The 21,042-nt window shown below is 36.4% G+C and overlaps 1 protein-coding gene across 1 annotated transcript; it reads right to left on the minus strand.

Annotated features, from left to right (window-relative positions):
• Nucleotides 1-1,156: 1,156 nt before the first annotated feature.
• Nucleotides 1,157-1,858, minus strand: LOC116150799 (coiled-coil-helix-coiled-coil-helix domain-containing protein 2-like). Its single transcript, XM_064482989.1, has one exon. The coding sequence runs from the start codon at nucleotides 1,558-1,560 to the stop codon at nucleotides 1,174-1,176; it is 387 nt and encodes a 128-aa protein (XP_064339059.1). The 5' UTR covers nucleotides 1,561-1,858; the 3' UTR covers nucleotides 1,157-1,173.
• Between the last annotated feature and the right edge of the window lie 19,184 nt (nucleotides 1,859-21,042).

Below are 21,042 nucleotides of genomic sequence, written 5' to 3' on the forward strand. Positions count from 1 at the left end.
AGGCAGGGCCCTCCAGGAGAATGGTGGAAATATCTTTTATAAGGTTTGGGTTCTTGCTGAAGGATTCTGAGGAGGGTGCAAGGGAGTGGCAACCAGTTCTTCGTTGGTTGCTTTCCCGAGGCAGCATTAGGAGACTGAGTGCTATCTTAAGATGAGGGGACTTTAGCAAGATTGGGTCTCTTGATAATAGATGCGTAGAGCAAAGTAGGGCTTTGGGGCAGTCATCAGTAAGAAAGCAGGAGCCACTCAAAGAGGGGCCATTATAGCGTTTTACAGCTGCTGCATAATCATGGGAGAAAGAATGTTTTCTGTTAACTTTGCATTTGATTTTATCTGTGTCTATCCCCCTAGCTTTAATGGTGGAAGGGCTCCTTTTTATCTTTTTCAGTTTGAGCTGATTTCTATTCCTTCAGTCCCAGATAGGTTTTTCTAAGAAATACTAAGAAACTGTTAACAGTGGTCATCTTTGGAAAGTGGATTGAGTTGGAAAGGTGAGCAGGAAAAGATGCCCACACTATTTACTTGCATCTTTCTGTTTTTCTTAGATTTTCTAAACATGACCATAAGATAATTTTGGTACATTTTTAAATGTTAACATGGATTCTCTGAGCAGTGAGAATATGACCCTTTTTGTTTGGTTGTTTTCTTCTTTTTATCTGTATTTTGCCAAGAACAAATGTTATTTAAAAATAATAATAGACACTCCCTGCTTACCAAAAAGTCAGCAGTCTGACTGTCACCACAGTCTAAACCTGGGGCCCAGAAATGAGCCTTGCCAACCCATCCTCCTTGCCTTCTTCTTCTTTTTTTTTTTTTTTTGAAAGAAAATCACTTTATTCTAATTCATTGACAAACAATAACATAAGAAAAGCATGTTTAAGAGGCCACATAGACATCTGCTCAGCCCCAAACTCAATACATCTCAATGAACTTCTATTTAGCAAGAACACACTCTTCCACTGCAATTCGGAAGCAAAAAAGCTATTAATGATAGAGGAGAGAGAGGTTTAACTGGTGGTTTCACACTTTATATCTTCACTATCAATTATATTTTTATGCTAAATCAACTTGGTCATGAGAGATGATTCTTCACATCTTCAACTGGAACTTCTTGATTAAGCTAATCCATTCGCCAGTCTGCACTGTTTCAGCAAGGTTACACAAAGCTTAAAGTCACCCTGGTTCTGGGTGACTTTCATGCCATAAAATACAAGTACACTCCAAAAACTGTTTCACCTCAAAGAAGCATGGGCCAGACTGCTCCTGCTGTGTGGGCTGGGCTCCCTGAGACTCCTGGTAAGTGATGTCAGGCCTTGAGGGCTCAGCATTACTCTTGCCACTCAAGCCCCCAGTGATGGTACGACCTAGCGTGTGGCAGACAACAGAACCCACAGCCACGCCAGCTGCAGTGGCTGCCATCTGGGCCAACAGACCTGGCTGCCAGGGTGCAGCAGCAGGGGAGCCAATAGCAGATGGTGGAGCCACTGCTGGCGGCTGAGGTGCTGACACTGGCCTGGGTGCAGCTCTCATCTGAGGTGCCCCGCTGGCTGGAGGGGCCATGCAGGAAGTGCGGCTTCGGCTTCCACAGGCATCGCAACTGCGCAGCAAATACTCTGGAAGAGCAAGACTCCGAGGGGACGCTGGCGACTTCCCTCCTTGCCTTCTAATATGCGGTTGCTACCTGCCTCTCTTGGTCATTCTTTCTATGCTCAATCTTTACTGCACCAGCCCTGCCCTTAACAAAGGGTTGCCAATTTGGAGTGCGACCAATCAGAGGGTACCCATCACTGCACAGGGTGCTCAGGTACTGTACTGGGACTAGAGAGCACTGTTCGAAACATAAAGCTCAGCAATAAGATCCTGCCTCTCTTCTCCCCCTAACTCAGCCTTCCCCAAAGACCACGCACCTGTCAGTGCTGATAAATTATGTGTTATTGTTGCAACCTCTTCCTGCCAGAGACAAACATTCATCTTGTAATATGTCAATAGAAATGTAGTTGAGGAGCAGGTATGCTCATTTTATAATACACTTTGAGTTGACTAATAGGATAGATAACTCAGGAGAGAAACCAAAAGACATAAAGATACTTGTATTTTATGGCATGAAAGTTCAGTAAAGTACCTCCCCCAAGTGCCTCCCCTAAGTGCTCCTCCCATTAGCAAAGGGATTTTTAATTTAGAAGATTGACTTAGAATGTTATAATTTGGGAGATTTGCTACAGGAGAAGTATGCTGTTTGTAGTCATATGACTAGGATAAAGAACCAAGTGCATGACCAAATAGAAAACTCCCTTTTTGAGCCACTATAACAAAACCAGTGACAAATACTGAGAGCCTTCTGTGGGAGCACATATCGACTGGTTTTATGACATTCCTACCAGGCCATTATTTTTCCAAAGACTGATTCAGAAAATCTGCTAGTGACACACAGGAGTATTATCTATTCAAAAATTGCATGAGCTTTTCTAGGGCCAAGATCAACCATTGTTTATAAACACAGAGAAAAATCTACTATAATATTGAGTCTGAAATCAAATTTCAACTATTTTGTGAACAGTTGAGAAATAATTATTTCAGTTATTTTCCTATCTTTGCTGCTAACAAGGACCCAAATTATCAGTACCTCTTATAATGCCTGACCTTTTAGGACAGTGTAATGATGTTCTAAAGACAGTAAAGATTCATTAGGTCCCATTTGTTTATTCTTGCTTTTATTTCTTCTAGGAGAACATTTTTGAGATGTATGTCAGATAATGTTTTGCCTATGTTTTCCTCTAGGAGGTTTATTGTATTTTGTCTTATGTTTAAGTCTTTGATCCATTTTGAGTTGATTTTTGTGTATGTTGTAAGGGAGTGTTCTAGCTTCATTGTTTTACATGCTGCTGTCCAGTTTTCCCAACACCATTTGCTGAAGAGACTGTCTTTATTCCATTGTATATTCTTGCCTCCTTTGTTGAAGATTAATTGACCAAAAGTTTGTGGGTTCATTTCTGGGCTCTCTATTCTGCACAGCAACGGAAACCATAAGTAAAACAAAAAGACAACCTATGGAATGAGAAAAAATTTTTGCAAATGAAACTGAAAAAGGCTTGATCTCCAGAATATATAAGCAGCTCATACGACTCAACAAGAAGAAAATAAACAACCCAATCCAAAAATGGGCAGAAGACCTAAACACGCAATTCTCCAAGGAAGACATACAAATGATCAACAGGCACATGAAAAAATGCTCCATATCACTAATTGTCAGAGAAATGCAAATCAAAACTACAATGAGATATCATCTCACACCAGTCAGAATGGCCATCATTCAAAAATCCACAAATGACAAATGCTGGAGAGGCTGTGGAGAAAGGGGAACCCTCCTACACTGCTGGTGGGAATGCAGTTTGGTGCAGCCAGTGTGGAAAACAGTATGGAGATTCCTCAAAAGACTAGGAATAGACTTACCATATGATCCAGGAATCCTGCTCCTGGGCTTACATCCAGAAGGAACCCTACTTCAGGATGACACCTGCACCCCAATGTTCATAGCAGCATTATTTACAATAGCCAAGACATGGAAACAGCCTAAATGTCTATCAACAGGTGACTAGATAAAGAAGATGTGGTATATTTATACAATGGAATACTACTCAGCCATAAAAACCAACAACATAATGCCATTTGCAGCAACATGGATGCTCCTGGAGAATGTCATTCTAACTGAAGTAAGCCAGAAAGAGAAAGAAAAATACCATATGAGATCGCTCATATGTGGAATCTAAAAAAACAAACAAGCAAAGCATAAATACAGAACAGAAATAGACTCATAGACATAGAATACAGACTTGTGGTTGCCAAGGGGGTAGGGGGTATGAAGAGATAGACTGGGATTTCAAAATTGTAGAATAGATAAACAAGATTATACTGTATAGCACAGGGAAATATATACAAGATCTTATGGTAGCTCACAGAGAAAGGAATGTGACAATGAATATATATATATGTTCATGTATAATTGAAAAATTGTGCTCTACACTGGAATTTGACACAACATTGTAAAATGATTATAAATCAATAAAAAATGTTAAAAAAAAGACAGTAAAGAGTACACACATTGTCATTCTGCCAACTCTTAGCTATAAACTTGTTAATTGAATAATCTTTGTAGAATTAATGCAAAAAAAAGTTCAAGCCATTAAAATGAAACAGGGGGTTGGGAAGGAACAGACTGGGAATTCAAGATTTGTAGAAACTGACAAGTATATATAGAATAGATAAACAAGTTTATACTGCATAGCATAGGGAAACATATACAAGATCTTGTAGTAGCTCATGGTGAAAAAGAATATGAAAATGAATATATGTATATTCAAGTATGACTGAAAAATTGTGCTGTACACCAGAAATTGACACAACATTGTAAAGTCTGTACTATAACTCAATAAAAATATACATATATATATAAACCCCCCCAAAATGCAGTTTGTGTAAACCAAAAAGAACAACAAAAAAAGGAAACAAAACAAACTTTTATTTTCCAGTGTACCATTTTCGACAAACACGTCAAATATTTTGAAAGATATGCTGAACAACTGAAAATCATTTCCATGGAAATGGTTCCTTACACAGGAATCTGTTTCTTCTTTGGTTAATGGGGATATTATCCCAATGAAATATTTTAATGGTGCTCAAATAAGTAAAAGAAATACATAACATATTGTTGCATGGTCATTTTTCAATCATGCACTGGTCAGTTATTAACAGAAAGACTTATTTTCAAATGTTTATTGACATAATTGGGTTGAAAACTACTATGAAACAGTAGAAGGAGTTACTGCTCTCAGAAGACCAGAGCTAATCTCAGACCATCACTTTCTAACTTTGTAAGTGGGTCTGTCATTCACTGTATTTAAGCCTCCTCTGGAAAACAGAGATAGTAATTCTATCCTGGCTTTACCTAATACAGAAAGCCTAAGTAGAAGAAGAGCAGCCTACTTTTGATCAAGGTATACAGCTGTGGTGGTATGAATATGTGCACAAATTATTTGATACTCCCTCCTTCAAAGCATGGAAACTAATTTTTCTCCCCTTAAATGTAGGCTGCATTTAGTGACTTGCTTCTAATGAGTAGAATGATAGAAGTGATAGTCTATGACATCTGAGGTTAGGATATAAAAGGCATTGTGACTTCCTTCTTGCTTCCTTCCTTTGATCACCCCTCCAGGGGAAGACAGCAGCCATGTTGTGTAGATACTCAAGCAGCCCCATGGAGAGGCCCACGTGGCAAGAAACTGGGACTTCACACCAACAACAGCAAGAAACTAAGGCCTCCTTCCTACAGTCATTTCATGACTTCTGCCCCAGCCAAGCCTTCAGATGACTGCAGCCCATGTCTTAAATGCAACCTAAGCCAAACCCATCCAGCTAAACCATTCCTGAATTTCTGACCCACAGAAACTGTGGAATGATAATTGTTTGTTGTTTTAGGCCAGTAAGTTTTGAGATAATTGTTAATAGATAGCAAATACTATGACCTACCAGGAAAAATACACCTATACAGACAAGTACAATATGATTCTCTTTTTATATGGAAAGTTTCTAAATAAATTTAGAAAGAAATGAGAGCTTTGATTTAGAAGCTTACAATCAAATTCTTTTTAAGCTTCCACATATCCTGGGTTATAATGTAGTTAGAAGAAGCTGCAGTTTTCATTGGTCACAACGAAGGCTCTGTAACCCACCAGAGACCCTGTGAAGGATGATAAGGCAGCTTTCTAGGTGGAGACTGGTCACACATGTGATAACACTTCACAAGCATTCAAATTCAGACTATACAGTCATCATTCCAGATTTACAGAAAATCTTAGGCAAACCAACAGTTACTAAAAAATCTATATTATAAATATCCTGTCTTTCCCACTAAACCCATGTTTACCAAAATGATTTAAGAGAACCAAAGCTGCAGAAGAATGGAGTTAAAACCATGGCATCAGCCTCCAAACTGGAGTTATACAAAGACTTTCCAAGGAGTACATGGGCATAAGTAGTTTTGAGGAAAACAATTTCAACTCAACTTATGTAAGCAATCTCTCCTATAAGTGATCTGCCTGAGATATGCATTAAAGCTGGTCTTCTTTCTTACCTCTCGTTTCAGAAGCACCCTTTTCCGTGTTTCAATGAAAAGCATATTTCTTTGAATCCCCAAATCTTATTATTATGCCTTGTCTCAGAGTATGAAAACTTCAGGGGCATCAAACAAAGGGATAGCTTAAATACTGGTGTTTGCAAACTTTGTCTATTCAAATCACCATAAACTCACAGTAGGACATCTCTCTTTCTTACCTAATATTTTTATTAAATGAGAAGGATGGTAAGATTTATGTTGGGATGTTCTATACTGAAAAATACTGTAGTATGGGGAAGGAGTTGTGGAATTGACAAGAAAGAATTTTCATTTAGCAACTTCATCTCTCAATTCTGTCAACTATTGTAAAATAACACACTGCTCCTGAGGATAATTCCTGTGAGATTGTTGCCAACAAAGAAAGGAAACCACTGTCTTATGATATCATTTATTTACAAAAGATCCAGGCTCAAAAAAATCTGATTTTTTAAATGATGAAAGTCAAGGGTATCAGGGAAAAGGTACTATCATTAAAGATGGTTTTGGAAACATTTTATATATTAGTTTTCCTCTCTTGAAAATACTATGTGATTTAGACAAGGTTATGAATCTGGGAGCACAATTCATTCTTTATACAAATATTTATGGGCTAGCTTCTATTTACCAGGCACTGTTTTAGATTCTTGGATGCAATGGTACATAAAATGAACAAAAATCTAAGCTCACATAGAGTTTATAGAAAGAAGAGATAAAAAATAAACAAAACAAGTAAATGGTATAGTACATTGGAAAGTCATAAGTATATATAGAACAAGAAAAAGGAATGAAGGGCAGAGAGTGCCAGGAGGCATTGGGGATTTTAAGTTAGGTGGGCAGAGACAGCTCCATTAGAAGATGACACTTGCACAAAGACTTGAAAGAGATACGGGAGCAAGACTTGTGGTTATCTGGGTGGAAAATGTACTGCGCAGAGGAAGGAAAGCATGTGCAAAGGCCCTGGAACAAAGTATGCTTGGCTTGCTCAAAGAATGGCAAGAAGTCCAGCATGGAGAGGAGTAAGCAAGAGGTAAATTAGAAGAACAAGAGGTGATAAGGGTAGTGTAGTGCTAGACCATGTGGAACTTTACAGGCTACTGCAAGGATTTGACTTTTACTCTGGATGAGGGTTTTGTGGAGTGACATAATCTGACTTATGTTAAGTGGCAGGCTTACTGCTATATTGATAACAGAGTATGGGAATCAAAAGCAAAAGCAAAAAAATCCAGCAAGGCAGTTACTGCAATAATCCAGAAAGAGATCGTGGATGCTTGGTCTAAGATGGTAGCCAAGGAAGTGATAAGAAGAAGTGAGATTCTGGATATATTTTGAAGGTAAAGCAAATAGTATTTTCTGATAGACTGGATGGGTATGAAAGAAAATAGTCTTATATGTATTAGGAAATTAAATTCATAGTTAAAAAGCTTTCTAGAAAGGAAACTTCAACTCAGATAGTTTTACTTATAAATTCTATCACATGTTTATGGAGGAAATCACACCAATCTTACCAAAACTCTTTCAGAAAATAAAGGATGAGTGAACACTGCTCAGTTCATTTTGTGTAGTCAGTATCACCATAATTCTAAAACCTGATAAAGGCAGTTCAAAAAAGAAATTTAGAGAGAGATAACATTCATGAACATAGATGAAAAACAAAATCCTTAACAAAATATTAGCAAATGGGGATGCAGCAAAAAACAGCCCTAAGAGGGAAATTCATAGTGATACAGGCTTTCCTCAAAAAATAAGAACAATCTCAAATAAACAACCTAACCTACCGCCTAAAATATTGGCAACTGGACTCCAACAGTATATCAAAGGATAATACATGATGACCAAGTTGGGTTTATCTCAGGAATGCAAAATTGTTTAATATTTAAAGATCAGTCAAAGTAATTCACCATAGTAACAGAACAAAGGAGAAAAACTATATGGTAATTTGAATAGATGCAGAAAAAAATTCAAATCTAGGAATAAAAGGGAAATAATTCAACCTGATAAAGGACATCTTTTAAAAACCTGAAGCTAACTTCTTATTTAATAGTGAAAGTCTGAATTTTTTGGCTCAGAAAAAAATTCAGGCACTGTACAGGAGGTCTTAGCCAATTCAATAAGGCAGAATGTTAAAGTTAAAAGAAATAAAAGGCAGAAAGATTAGAAAGGAAAAAGTAAAATTGTCTATATTTGCTAATGACATGACCATATACAAAAGCCTAAAGAATCACAAAATAAATGCTAGAATTAAAAAGTGATTTTTAGGAAAGTCATAGGATACAAGGTTAATTAAAAAACTCAAGTAATATCACAATTAGAAAACGAAATTTTAAAATTGATTCCATCTATAATGTCAAAACTTACGGACTGAGTCTAACATATAGCATGTTATGTTGTATATCATATGTATCATAAAACAATATAACATAGTAAGTCTAACAAAAGACTTCTTAGATCTCTACATCAGAAATATAAAACATTGTTGAGGAAGTTAAAGAGATCTAAATAAATGTTGAGATAAACCATTTCATAGATTCTAAGATTCAATTTTATCAAGATGTCAGTTTTCCCAAAATTAATCTATAGACACAATGTAATTCCAAACAAACCTTCAGCAGAGTCTTTTCCTAGAAACTGACAAGCTAAGTCTAGAATTACATGAAAAATCAAGGGGCACAGAATAGCCAAAACAACTTTGAAAAAAAGAACAAATATACATTATCTGACTTCATGACTTACTTTTATGCTAAAATTATCAAGACAGTGTAGTACTGGCATAATGATTGACAAACAGATCAATTGGAACTGAATATAGCCCAGAAATTGACCTCAAACTATATGGTCATCTGATTTTTTCTAATGGCACCAAAGGAATCCAAAGGGAAAAGAACAGTCTTTTCAAGAAATGCTGCTGGAATAATTAGATATCCATAGAGAAAGGGAAAAAAATAACATAAGCCTCCACTTCACACCATATACAAAAATAAATCTGAAATATATCCTAGACCTAAATATGAAAGCTAAAGCCCTAAAGCTTCAGAAAACATATATTTGACAAAAGATTGGTATCCAGACTATATAAAAAACTCCTAAAAATTGATAATAAAAAAGAAAATATTTTTAAATGGGCAAAATATTTAAATAGGCACTTGATAAAAGAACATGTACTAATGGCTAAAACGCACATGAAAAAGTACTTGACATCATTAGTCACTGTGGAAATGCAAATTAAAATACACATCCACCAGTATGGGTAATATTAAAAAGTCTGACCGCAATATCAGATGTTGACAAGGATTTGGGGCAGTCGAAACTCTCATACATTGTTTGTATGACTGTAAAAGTGTTCAACCCATTTGGCAAAAGGTCTAGCTGTTTCTTGTAAAACTAAACATACATCTACCCTATGAGCCAGCAATTCCCCCTAGGTATTACTTAAGAGAAATAAAAATATACGTCCACAAAAAGACTTGTGCACAAATGTTCATGGCAGCTTTCTTTTTAATAGTCAAAACTAGAAACAGCTCAGGTGCCCATCAACAAGACAATAGATAAGCAAACTACGTTATAGTCGGATGATGGAATATAACTCAGCAACAGAAGGATTGAGCTACCAGTATATACTACAGTATGCATGAATCCCCAAAACATTATGCTGAGTGGAAGAAGCTATCCACAAGAGGATATATATTGTATAATTCCATTCATAGAAAGTTCAAGAACAGGCAAATCTCCTCTACAGTGGGAAACAATGACAGTGTTTTCCTGGTCGGGGAGAGGGTGTGAAAGGGGGACAGTGTTTGCCTGGGAAAGGGCATGAAGGAACTTTCTGGGGTGAAAACAATGTTCTATATCTTGATGGTGGTTTGTATTCATTGAAACTTAGTGGATGTGCACTTAAGACTTATGCATTTCATTATATGTAAATTTTACATCAAAAGAAAAACTTCAAATACTAAACTCTAATTGGTAATATGAATGCTGAAGTATATGGAGGGAGTGGATGGATGTCTTCAATTTACTTTGAGATGCATCAAAAAATAAGATGACTTGATATGGGTGATAAAACAAGTACAGTAAAATATAAATGGCAAGATCTAGGTGATGGTATACAAATTTTCACCATAAAATTCTTCCAATTTTGTGGTATGTTTGAAATTTTCCATAATAGAACAATTTTTAAAATTAAAACTACATACATAGCAATGCTGATAGCTTTTCAAGATAATTAAACGATTTTTTTCCCCCAGAAAGTACAATACTTGTATATTGATCTGGTGCTCAATGTAAAATAATTAGGCAGGGGTGATTCATCAGGCACTCATTAATTCATTCAAACATTTAATAGTTATTTATTGAGCAACTACTATGTGTCAGGCACTTGAAAGAAAGTGAAAATGCAGAACAGTCTTCTCAGTAAATAACTATCTACTTTCACTCACAGTAACCTACTTGGAAAGGAATCCTTCAGGGAAATGAGGCATGACAAGCAAGCCCATCATTCATGGCTATTTTTTAATGCTATATTTTTCCCATTTAAGAAGTCATTTTCAAACGGAAAATCAATACTGTTAGATAGAAAATAATTGCACAAATACTGGTGTCAATTTTAAATTGTTTCTTAAACATATTTTCAACCTTGGAAGCAGAAAAATTGAGACTTAAGGGAAGAAAAGGCCTCACTAACATAACATGTGATTTTTAAAACCCTGGTATTATCCTGACAGATCAAAAGCGCTCTAAATGTCATTTCCTCACAAGAAGCTATTATGCACAGTGCTTGAACAGGGCTGGAGGACCTAGCAGCAGAAGAGGGGAAAAGGTTTCCAAGGCGAGAAGGCTGCTTGTTTCAGAGCTAAATCTTAAATTGCCACGCCTTGAGGTCTTGACCAGGAAAATGAATGGTCAGCCAGCACATCAGCCTAATAACAGGTCTTGTTTTCCTAGATTACACTGAATTTATTAGACACATATTCTTAAATACATGATTTTCCAGTGTAATTCAAGTTATATCTTGAGGCGGAGCGCAAACACTGATGAACGCTTTTGTACGCAAATATATTCTGATATGTGAATCTGTTGCTTCTCTCAGACACCAAAGCAAAGTTTTAGGCTGGGAATTGGAAATACTCCTAGTTCTACATTGCTCTAATTCACATTCCAGCGCTAAATGTGACTGAGTAATTCAGATGTTAGGAAACATGGTTGAAGGGCGAAACAGGGACTGAGAATTTGCCAACCAGATAATTTGAAGCCCTTGCCTGACACTCACACAAGCAGCACTGGGTCCTTTGAAATGCACTTAGGCTTCTTGACTCAGTTTCCCCCTTTTTTTCCGTAGGGATTATCCTACTCCCCGTTTTGCCCAGATCAGCCATCACAGTTTCTATTATTTGAAAGCCTGCCTAAAACATATCCTTTTCCTTCAAGGATCTAGAGAAGGAATGTCTTGAATTTTATCTTCTTTGTCTTTCCTTTAATTTCCTCTCTCTTCCCTAAGCATTAGGATGGCCTTGACAGGGCCGGGGATGGGGTGGGAGAGTCACAAAAAGGGCTATTTTATAGCTAGAAATGGAACTGGGGAGAGACATTCATTGGCACTTGCTTCAGAGGTGAAGCAGGGATGGGGCAAGTAACATTTGTGGATTCTCTAAATTCGAATTCAGAGTATTTTCATCACGTAGGTGGTGAAATCACCTCTCCTCTCTCTGCTGCTTCTGCGAAACACTGCCCAGTATCTACAGCATGAGCCCAGAAATCAGCTTTTCTCTCTTTCTCAATTCACCAAAAAGCCCTCCAAAAGACAGACAGAATAATAATTAAAGTACACTATGACAGCTCTTGTGCCCTGATAAAATACAACACACACGCACAGGATGCTTTTCCTATGTTTGTCCCAAGGGCTTTGCCACATCACTGGCTGTAGCATGTGAGCAGAGACCATAAATAAGATGTTGCTCCATGACACAAAAAGCAAAAACCGGGCAAAGAATTTAAAATTCCCTTTTATTTTAATCTGGTTCTTAAACCTCTATCTGGCCTGGTAGCTTAACGAGTCTTGAGACTTGGTGTCTCAGTCGTAGGACAGTAGAACGTAGAACAAAGTCATAGGACAAATGCCTTCATCCCTACCAGTCCCTAACCAACCATTCACATCCTAAAACTGACCTAGGCAACCGGTCCTGATTTTATCCACTGTTCTTATTTCACTAGATGGCTCTCTTGAAATTCCTTTAAAAGAAAGGGTCTCTCCTATTCAGTCTTGCCTCAAAGCATTTGTGGACTAAATTTACTAGCTTTCCCCGATCTTAATTCAGCAATTGAGCAAATCCAAACCTCTTTATATTACTATTAGTCTTTGCTTACTCCATTGTCTGTGTTTTTCCAATTATGTATAATCTCATTTGTATTCTTTTTGTAGCACCTCAAAAAGCCATACCAAGGATTTACTTTGGAAATCTATGAGTTTTTCTCAGCCACTGCTCAGTGAAAAATACAATCCAATTCTTCCCTCACTATTGGTTGAAACTTCAAGAGATAATATTTATTTTTACGAACAATACTTTCACCTCATAATTGCTGCTATAATAAATATTTTTGGGGTCTAAGTGACCAAAACTCAGATCAAATTTGCTTAAGCACAAGAAGGGGGAACTGGGGGGCTTGTTTTATTGACAAATCTGAGTTATCTGTCAGGAGCCCAGAAAAAAATCTCATTCTATTTTTTGGCCCTTTTTTCTCTGTGTTAGCTTTATTTTCTTTCTTTCTTTTTTTTTTAAATTGAAGTATAGTCAATTACAATGTGTCAATTTCTGGTATACAGCAGAATGTCCAAGTCATGCATATACATACATTTATTTGTTTTCATATTTTTTGGTTTTATTCTCTGACAGTTCTTCCCAAGTGGTGAAAAAGACAACCACCAATAGCTCTGAGATCAAATCCTATCTGCTTAGCCCTACCATCAGAAAGAAATATGCATTTCCAATAGCCCAGCCAAAGTCCCAAGGAAGGTAATGGAGATCAGCAGGCAAGGGTTGCCTGTGATCTCCATGCCCTGGACAACAGCCCATCCTTCTGGATTTCCTCACTGGGTTCCAGCAGAGCAGCTGAGCTGTGTTTCAGAGGGAATAACACTGCTGCAAGAAGGACAGCAAGTTCAAAGACATCAGCTCTGATTTCCTGTGGGACACGCTTTATCCCACCAGCCTGCTTTTAGGAAAGTACAAGAAGAGTCTGCCACTTGGGCAATTGGCAGTTTCCAATTCAGGAGTCTAGGAATGAACTCAGTTCACATACTGGTGAGACATGGGGGACATTTGAGACACAAAACTTGCAAACAACCGTAACCTTCTGAAAACAAAGCCCTCTCCTTTGTTCTCTAACCCAGAGGAGTGGGTGACCATGAAGATTTCCAAGTAAAAATGGTCATGTGCAGGCTCTAGGGGCTTGTGAAAGGGATTCACACAAGATTATGTGGAGTGAGGTTTGGTGATGGTGGCAGCTATTTATTTAATTTAAATCACTTTAAAGATTATATGAAATAGACTCTAGCAGCTTTCATACTTTCAGTTCTGAAGTTCTAAGTCTAGTTTTTATGATTTTCATTTAAACGCAGGATGATGGTGATTTTAAAATAATTATACCTGAAGTTTTATTAAAATAATGCAGCTTTAAGTAGAGAGCATTACTTTCAAGACCTCAATTTGAAAGGAAATGCAGACTTTCTAGATTTTAATGTATCATAAGCCACCAATTTCATAAAATAGCATCCACTTTTCAAAGCTTATATCACCCCATGGAAGCGGCCCTTTGGAAAGGGATGAGGTATTTGATTCTCTAATGTCTCCATTTAGACAATTAGAGGCTGGTTTTCACACAGCATTCCCTTAAAAATATAAAAGCACTTTCTGCTCTGGTTGTAGTATGGTTGGAAAATGTTAAAGGCATTAATTTCATTGAACTACAGAAAAATTTCAGATTAGAAGATAGGAAGATTTTTTTTTTAAATGAAACATTTTCCTCATGCTTAATGCAGCCTCAATCGCATTGAAACAGCTAAAACTTTGACATAAGAGATGACCTCTGTCTTTAGGGAAAGCTACATATAAAATGAAGACAATTATTGTAGGGATGGAAGGTAGTTTTCACTTCAAAAGAGGTACACATATTCTTATCAAGTTATATATAGAGAGATAGTCATGCCAGAGTGACCATTAACTCCTCAATATTTCTACACAGTAAAAGTGGGCAAACCTTTAAATTTTACCAGTTTTCATAACTTTCAAGAACTTCAGGCTTAATAAATCTAGAGAAGGTGGGAATTAAGGAAAAGTCAAAATGCTAATTTAAATTAAAAATGTCATTATGGAAGACAGAGAAAATGAAAACAGTGATAAAATTCTAAATTCTTTCAGTTCCTAAAAATGTTGCTTCTATCTTTTCTAAACACTAGTTTGATACCTATACCTCAGGATGTGATCTCCAACATGATACCCTGGTAATCCCCATCTCCTGGTTCATACCCTTGAACAGTCTGCTCCCACACTGACTAGGGCTGACCTATATATATAATCAATAAGATATTACAGAAGTGATGGAATATGACATTGAAAGTCTGGGTCATAAAGACATTGCAGCTTCTGTCTCACTCTCTCTTGGATCACTCACTCTAGGGTAATCCAGTTTCCATGGCATCATGACACTCAAGCAGCAACTGGAGAGGCCCATGTGGCAAGGAACTGAGGCCTCCTGCCAATAGCCATGTGGGTGAGCCATCTTGGAAGTGAATCTTCCAGCCACAGTCAAGCCATCTGATGACAGCAGTCACAGCTGACATCTTGACTGAAACCTTATGAGAGGCCCTGAGTCAGAACTACACAGCTAAGATGTTCTCAAATTCTCAATCCACAGTAACTATGAGATAATAAATGTTTGTTGCTTTAAGCCACTAGGTTTTGGAGCAGTTTATTACACATAATAGAAAACTAAGACAGAGAATTTGAGTATAATTTAGGTCTATAAATATCATAGAAATCTTTTGTTGAAATCAATGGATGAATTGTTAACTTGATGGATGATGGTCTTTCTGTTCAATCATCTTTGATGGTTGTCACATAGGGCTCCAACTTGTGATAGTTCTTTTAACAATAATCACAAACTCAAAAAATTTTAAGATTTTTTGATAATCCTTCACAGAATACTCAAATTATTTTATTCCTACATATAACATGTTGGAAGGACATTTTGAGACAGTGGGCTAATCATTCCTAATTCTAGAAGATAAAACTGAAAAGATTTATTTTCTGTTTGTGCAAGAAATGCCATTTTCTGAAAATTGTTTGGAAGAGACTTAGGATATTTGGTGGCAGCAGCAGCAGCATTGCCATTAAAGATCTAGTATTTGGAACTGCCAAAAATTTTTCATTTTCTCTGATTATCATGAATTCAATCAGAAGAGACCCAGTAAAACAGTTAAATTCAAGCATAGACTTTCAGACCCCTAATATAATCATGGCTCTATAGCAAATAAAAAGGATAAATACAAAACACAGTCTCAGTGAATGGGTGAAGCACAAGGGATTTTTAAGGAAGTGAAATTATTCTATATGATACTGTAATAGTGGATATCCGTCATTATACATTTGTTAAAATCCATAGACTGTACAACACCAAGAGTGATATCTAATATAAACTATGGACTTTGGGTGACAATTATGTGTCAATGTTGGTTCACTGACTGTAACAAATGTACCACTCTGGTGAAGGATGCTGATGGTGGGAGAGGCTGTGGGAAGGGAGAGAGGGGGTAAATGAGAACTCTCTGTACTTTATGCTCAGTTTTGCTGGGAATCTACAACTGCTATAAACATGAAGTCTATTAATAAAAGGAGAAAAACAGTTTCTGTCACCCAGGAACTTTCATTATTTGTTGAACAAATAGTCACTTGGTTGTTCTTTTTCTATCCTTTTACATTCACATTTAAAACATTACACATTTCTGTGTCTTTATGCTTTACACGTGTCTCTTATAAACAGCACATAGTTAGAACTTTGGGTTTTATCTAATCTAAGAAGTTCTGTCTTCAATAAGGAACGCTGAACCATGTATATTTATTGCTACTACAGACATATGTGGATTTCTTTTCATTATTTTGAGTGTTCGAGCTACCTAGATTTTTCTTTGCTTCTTTTTTCCTCTTTTTCTATTTTCCATTTATTTGGAAGATGTTTATATTTTATATCAATTATTTTAGTAGAAAGATTTAATATACCTACTTGATTTTAATATTTTGAGTATAATCACATGTTTGGACTCCTGCTGACAATTCAAAGTACTTAGAACCCTTTAACTACATAAGTATATCCCCAATGCTCCATGATAGGTCATATAATATTTAATTCCACTTTATTTTTAATCCTACCCCCCAATTGTCACTATTGCTCTTGTAATTGTGGGGTTATTTTTAGACAGTCATTGGTTATTTAAAATTACCAACATGTTTGCCAAGTTTTTGCTCAACATGACTCCTTAGATACTGATCCTTAGATACTGATCCTTTAATTTGTAGATAGTTCCTACAAATTAAAAACATTTAAGGGTAGCAATATAAGCATGTAATTTAAAGCTACAATACAAAAAAAAATTAAAAATTAAGAAGTTGAAAATGTTGCCTCCAAAGAAGTTAAAGGAGTGAAGTGGAGGTTGGGGAGAGGGGCTAGGAACTTATATTTAGTCATAATAAGTCTTAGGAAATATTTGACTCTTTAAAATACAAACAGGAATAACTGATAAAAAGTAAAAACTAAAATTTAAAGAAAGTTGGCTGAATGGAAATGAAAGTATTGATATGAGTTGTGCAGATTTAAAAATCAAGTAAGAGGAATGAATAGGTGGAGCACAGAGGATTTTTAGGGCAGTAAAAACTACTCCATATACTATAATGTAGATACAAGTCATTATACATTTGTCCAAATCCATAGAATGTACCACGCCAGGAGTGGACCCTAATGTAAACTATGGATAATGATGTGTCAATGCAGGCTCATCAACTGTAACGAATCTACCGCTCTGGTGGGGGCGTTGATAATGAGGGAGGCTGTGCATGTTGGTGGGACGGGGAGCAGTGGCTACATGGGAAATCTCTATATCTTTTGCTCAGTTTTGCTGTGAACCTAAGACTGCTCTAAAAAATAAAGTATATTTTTAAAAATATCAAATAAGAATTAGCATATTATCCTAATTGTGATTTGAAAGTATAATAGCAAGGTAAAATGACATCCTCTAGGTATTTGCAATTCTAAATTTTTGCTAACTATGAATCTTTTGCCATGTTGAAGTTTGTAAATCATTTGCCATGTTGAAGTTTGTAAAAAGAAACCCCTGACCTACATTTGTTTCTATATCCCATGCTGTAATTTATAAAGTTTGCAAAATATAGAAGTACCAGCGGGAAAACTTGTGTTAATAAAATGTCTTGGTATTTTTAACCTCTGTAACTTGAAAAATGTTATTTTTTAACACTTTCTCCCTTTAGAAAAATAACATTTTTCAATAACTGGTATAGCAGTAAATAATTAATTTTACTGGTAACCCAACAAGTTTGGAGATACTTGTCCGCCATTAAACTGTTCTGTTTACCTGCCTGGTAAAGAAGAAAACTTTCTGTCCAAAGTGACAGAAGTGGCTCATGGAGAAACAAGAAGGTGGTGAACTCTGATACAGCATCTGTTACTGTGTTTCTAGTCACTCAATAGAGATTTACTAATGGAAAACTAGCTCAGTTATAAGATGAATCGGTTCTGGAGGTCTAATATACACCATGGTGGCTATAGTTAACAACACTATTGTATACTTGAAATTTGCTAAGAAAGTAGATCTTAAATATTCTCACACACAAAATGGTAACCATGTCACGTGATGGATGTGTTAACTAACCCCATTTCACAACATATACATGTATCAAATCATCATGTTGTACACCTTAAACTTATACAGTGTTATTTGTCAATTATATCCCAAAAAAGCTGGAAAAAATAAAATACAAGTTTGACCAAAATAAAGAAGAAAGAGAATTCTATTTCCTTTGGAAAAAAGGAAGTGAAAGAATTCAAACCAGCACTGTCCAAAGGAATATAACACAAGCCATATGTTTAATTTTAATTATTCTGGTAGCCACATTAAAAAGTAAAAAGAAACAGGTGAGTATTTTATTTAATTCAATATATCCTAAACATTATCATTTCAATATGTAATCAATATAAAGAATATTAATGAGAGATTTTACATTCTTTTTTGTACCAATTCTTCAAAATCTGGTGTATACTTTACACTTATAGCATATCTCAGTTTGTACTAGCCACATTTCAAGTGCTCAGTGCTAGCATCTGCTATATTTGATAGCATAGGTACAAACTACCACCTTTTATGTCCAAGCATGACTCAACTGCAGAAAGAGAAGTGACTATGAAAAATGTCAGAAAAGCAGGAAAGACTGATCAGAGGTGTCTAAGTTAGCATTTCAGACAAGAGGGCTTCCCTTTCTCTCTACATCCAAAAGCCCCCTTGATCAGGATTGATCTAGAGCAGGGTCAGCCATTTTCTGTAAAGGGCCAGTTAGTAACTATTTTAGGCTTTGCAGGCCACAGAGTCTCTGTTGCAACTACTCCACTCTGCTATGAAAGCCTGAAAGCAGACATAAACAACTTGTTAAACAAATGGGCATGATAGTATTCCAACAAAATTTTACTTGTGGGCACTGAAATGTGGATTTCATATAATTTTCACGTCATGACATTTTTTCTAAACATTTAAAAATGTAAAAAACATTCTTAGCTCATGAGCCCTACCAAAACAGGTGATGGGCCAGATTTGGCCCACTGGCTATAATTTGTCAACCCCTGATCTAGAAGGACAGGGATTAAAAAAGGGAGTGCTAAGAGGCTGTTTCAATTATAGACATTTGTTGAAGAGTGAAAACTAGAACTTTGGAAGTTAGAGACAGAGAATGTGAAAAGAACACAGGACTTAGCATCCAGCCATCTCAGCTTTGACTCTAGTTCTGACATGTTTAGTTCCCTGTACCCTAGTCACATTGATCTTCTCTGGTCCTCAGCTTCTTCCTGCCAGCTAGATGATTAATTACCATGGTAACCTCAATGAGTCCAACAATAGCTCACATACTTGCATGGCAGTAAATCAAAATTGGTAATATTTTGAACAGAGTCCTGGCCAATTTACCATTTAAAATACAAAAGGAACGGCTCTGTTGAGAAATAAATAAGATTGCAGAGACTTATAAATAGCTATAACACTGTCATACTAATTTGGAAACAACTGTTACTATAAATAAGTCAATTACCATGCATTACAATAAAAAGAAATTATATGTGACAGCCCTAGAGCCTAATTCTAATTATTATTTACATTTTAAAGAAATAACAGATGCGTATCTTGAAATATTCAAATTTTCAGACTCTCCACTATAAGTAGCTCAAATACATGCAGTTGTCCACTATTTCACATGATTTCTTATTTTATAAATCTTCCATTCAACAAATCTCAAGAGGGCAAACTCAGCCAAACATTTAACCTAATGTAAAATAACTGCTTAGACATAAAACTTGAGTTTTCCTTAATGAATTAGATTTCAGAATTAAAGTGTAAATGGAAAGACAATTTGTTGATCTTATTTTCCTATTAACATTTGGATGATGGCTTTTCCATCATGACCTACCCAAAGAATTTCAACAAAAAAGAAAGAAAGAAAGAAAGAAAGAAAGAAAGAAAGAAAGAAAGAAAGAAAGAAAGAAAGAAAGAAAGAAAGAAAGAAAGAAAGAAAGAAAGGAAAATTAGTTACAAGTCACAAGTTGAAGGAGATAGTATGCACTGGCCTCCCCCAAATTATTCTCACCTCCATCCTTTTTCCCTTGATTTTCTCTATTATAAAGACTGAAAGCTGAAGTTGATTTAACTTCCAATGTTGTTAGAGTTGGCTGTATGGTATGGTTTTAGCCATGAAATAAAGGCAGAAATTCCTGAGCAGAGTTACTTTACCTGTATAAAAATAGGAGAAGCCCTTTGTTCTTCTCTCTTCTCGCTGCCTGGAACACAGAAGTAATGACTGGAGGCACAGCAGCCATCTTGCAACTGTCCTGAAAAAGCCACTCACTAAGAGTGGCAAAATAGGAAGCTGGAAAGAGCCTGGATCCCTAGACATCATCCTTGAGCCCTGGATAACAATCTGGACTGTCTTCCTTGGTATTTCTTGTTTTGTGAGAATATTGAAATTCTTTCTTACTTACATAGCCACTATTTGCTTTTTTGGTTTTTGTTTTTGCAGCTAATTGTACCTGTAACTGATAAACAAGTAAAACAAGGCAGGATTACTTGCCATCTATTATACACCAGTAGTTCTCAAACTAGAGCATAGATCAGAATCACCTGGAAGACTTATTAAAATTCAGACTGCTAGGCACTAGCCCCACAGTTTCTGATTCAGTAGGTCTTGGATGGCTTACAGGAAATTGCATTTCTAACAAGTGCTCAGGTAATGCAGCTCCAGCTGTGTCAGGGGCCACATTTTAAGACCACTGGATTACACAACAGCATTTCATAACATAACACAACACATAACATAGCATAGCATAGCATGCCATAGCACACCGTAGAGCACAGGACTGCATAATAAAAATAAATTTCTGTCTATTCTCCTGACCAAATACTCCTTAGTAATCTAACTCCAAGTGTAAAATAAGGCACAGAAAAATCAGCAGGTATTACAGTTCTGCTTCTGCCTTAAGCTAGAAGACAGGGAAAGAGCTGTCTAGCACTTGCCAGGCTAGACTATTTGCCATGTCACTTCCTGGCACATAATTATGCTGCTTGCTGACAACTATTCTAC

Source organism: Camelus dromedarius, chromosome X (genome assembly GCF_036321535.1).
Source record: "Camelus dromedarius isolate mCamDro1 chromosome X, mCamDro1.pat, whole genome shotgun sequence".
Lineage (NCBI taxonomy): Eukaryota > Metazoa > Chordata > Mammalia > Artiodactyla > Camelidae > Camelus > Camelus dromedarius.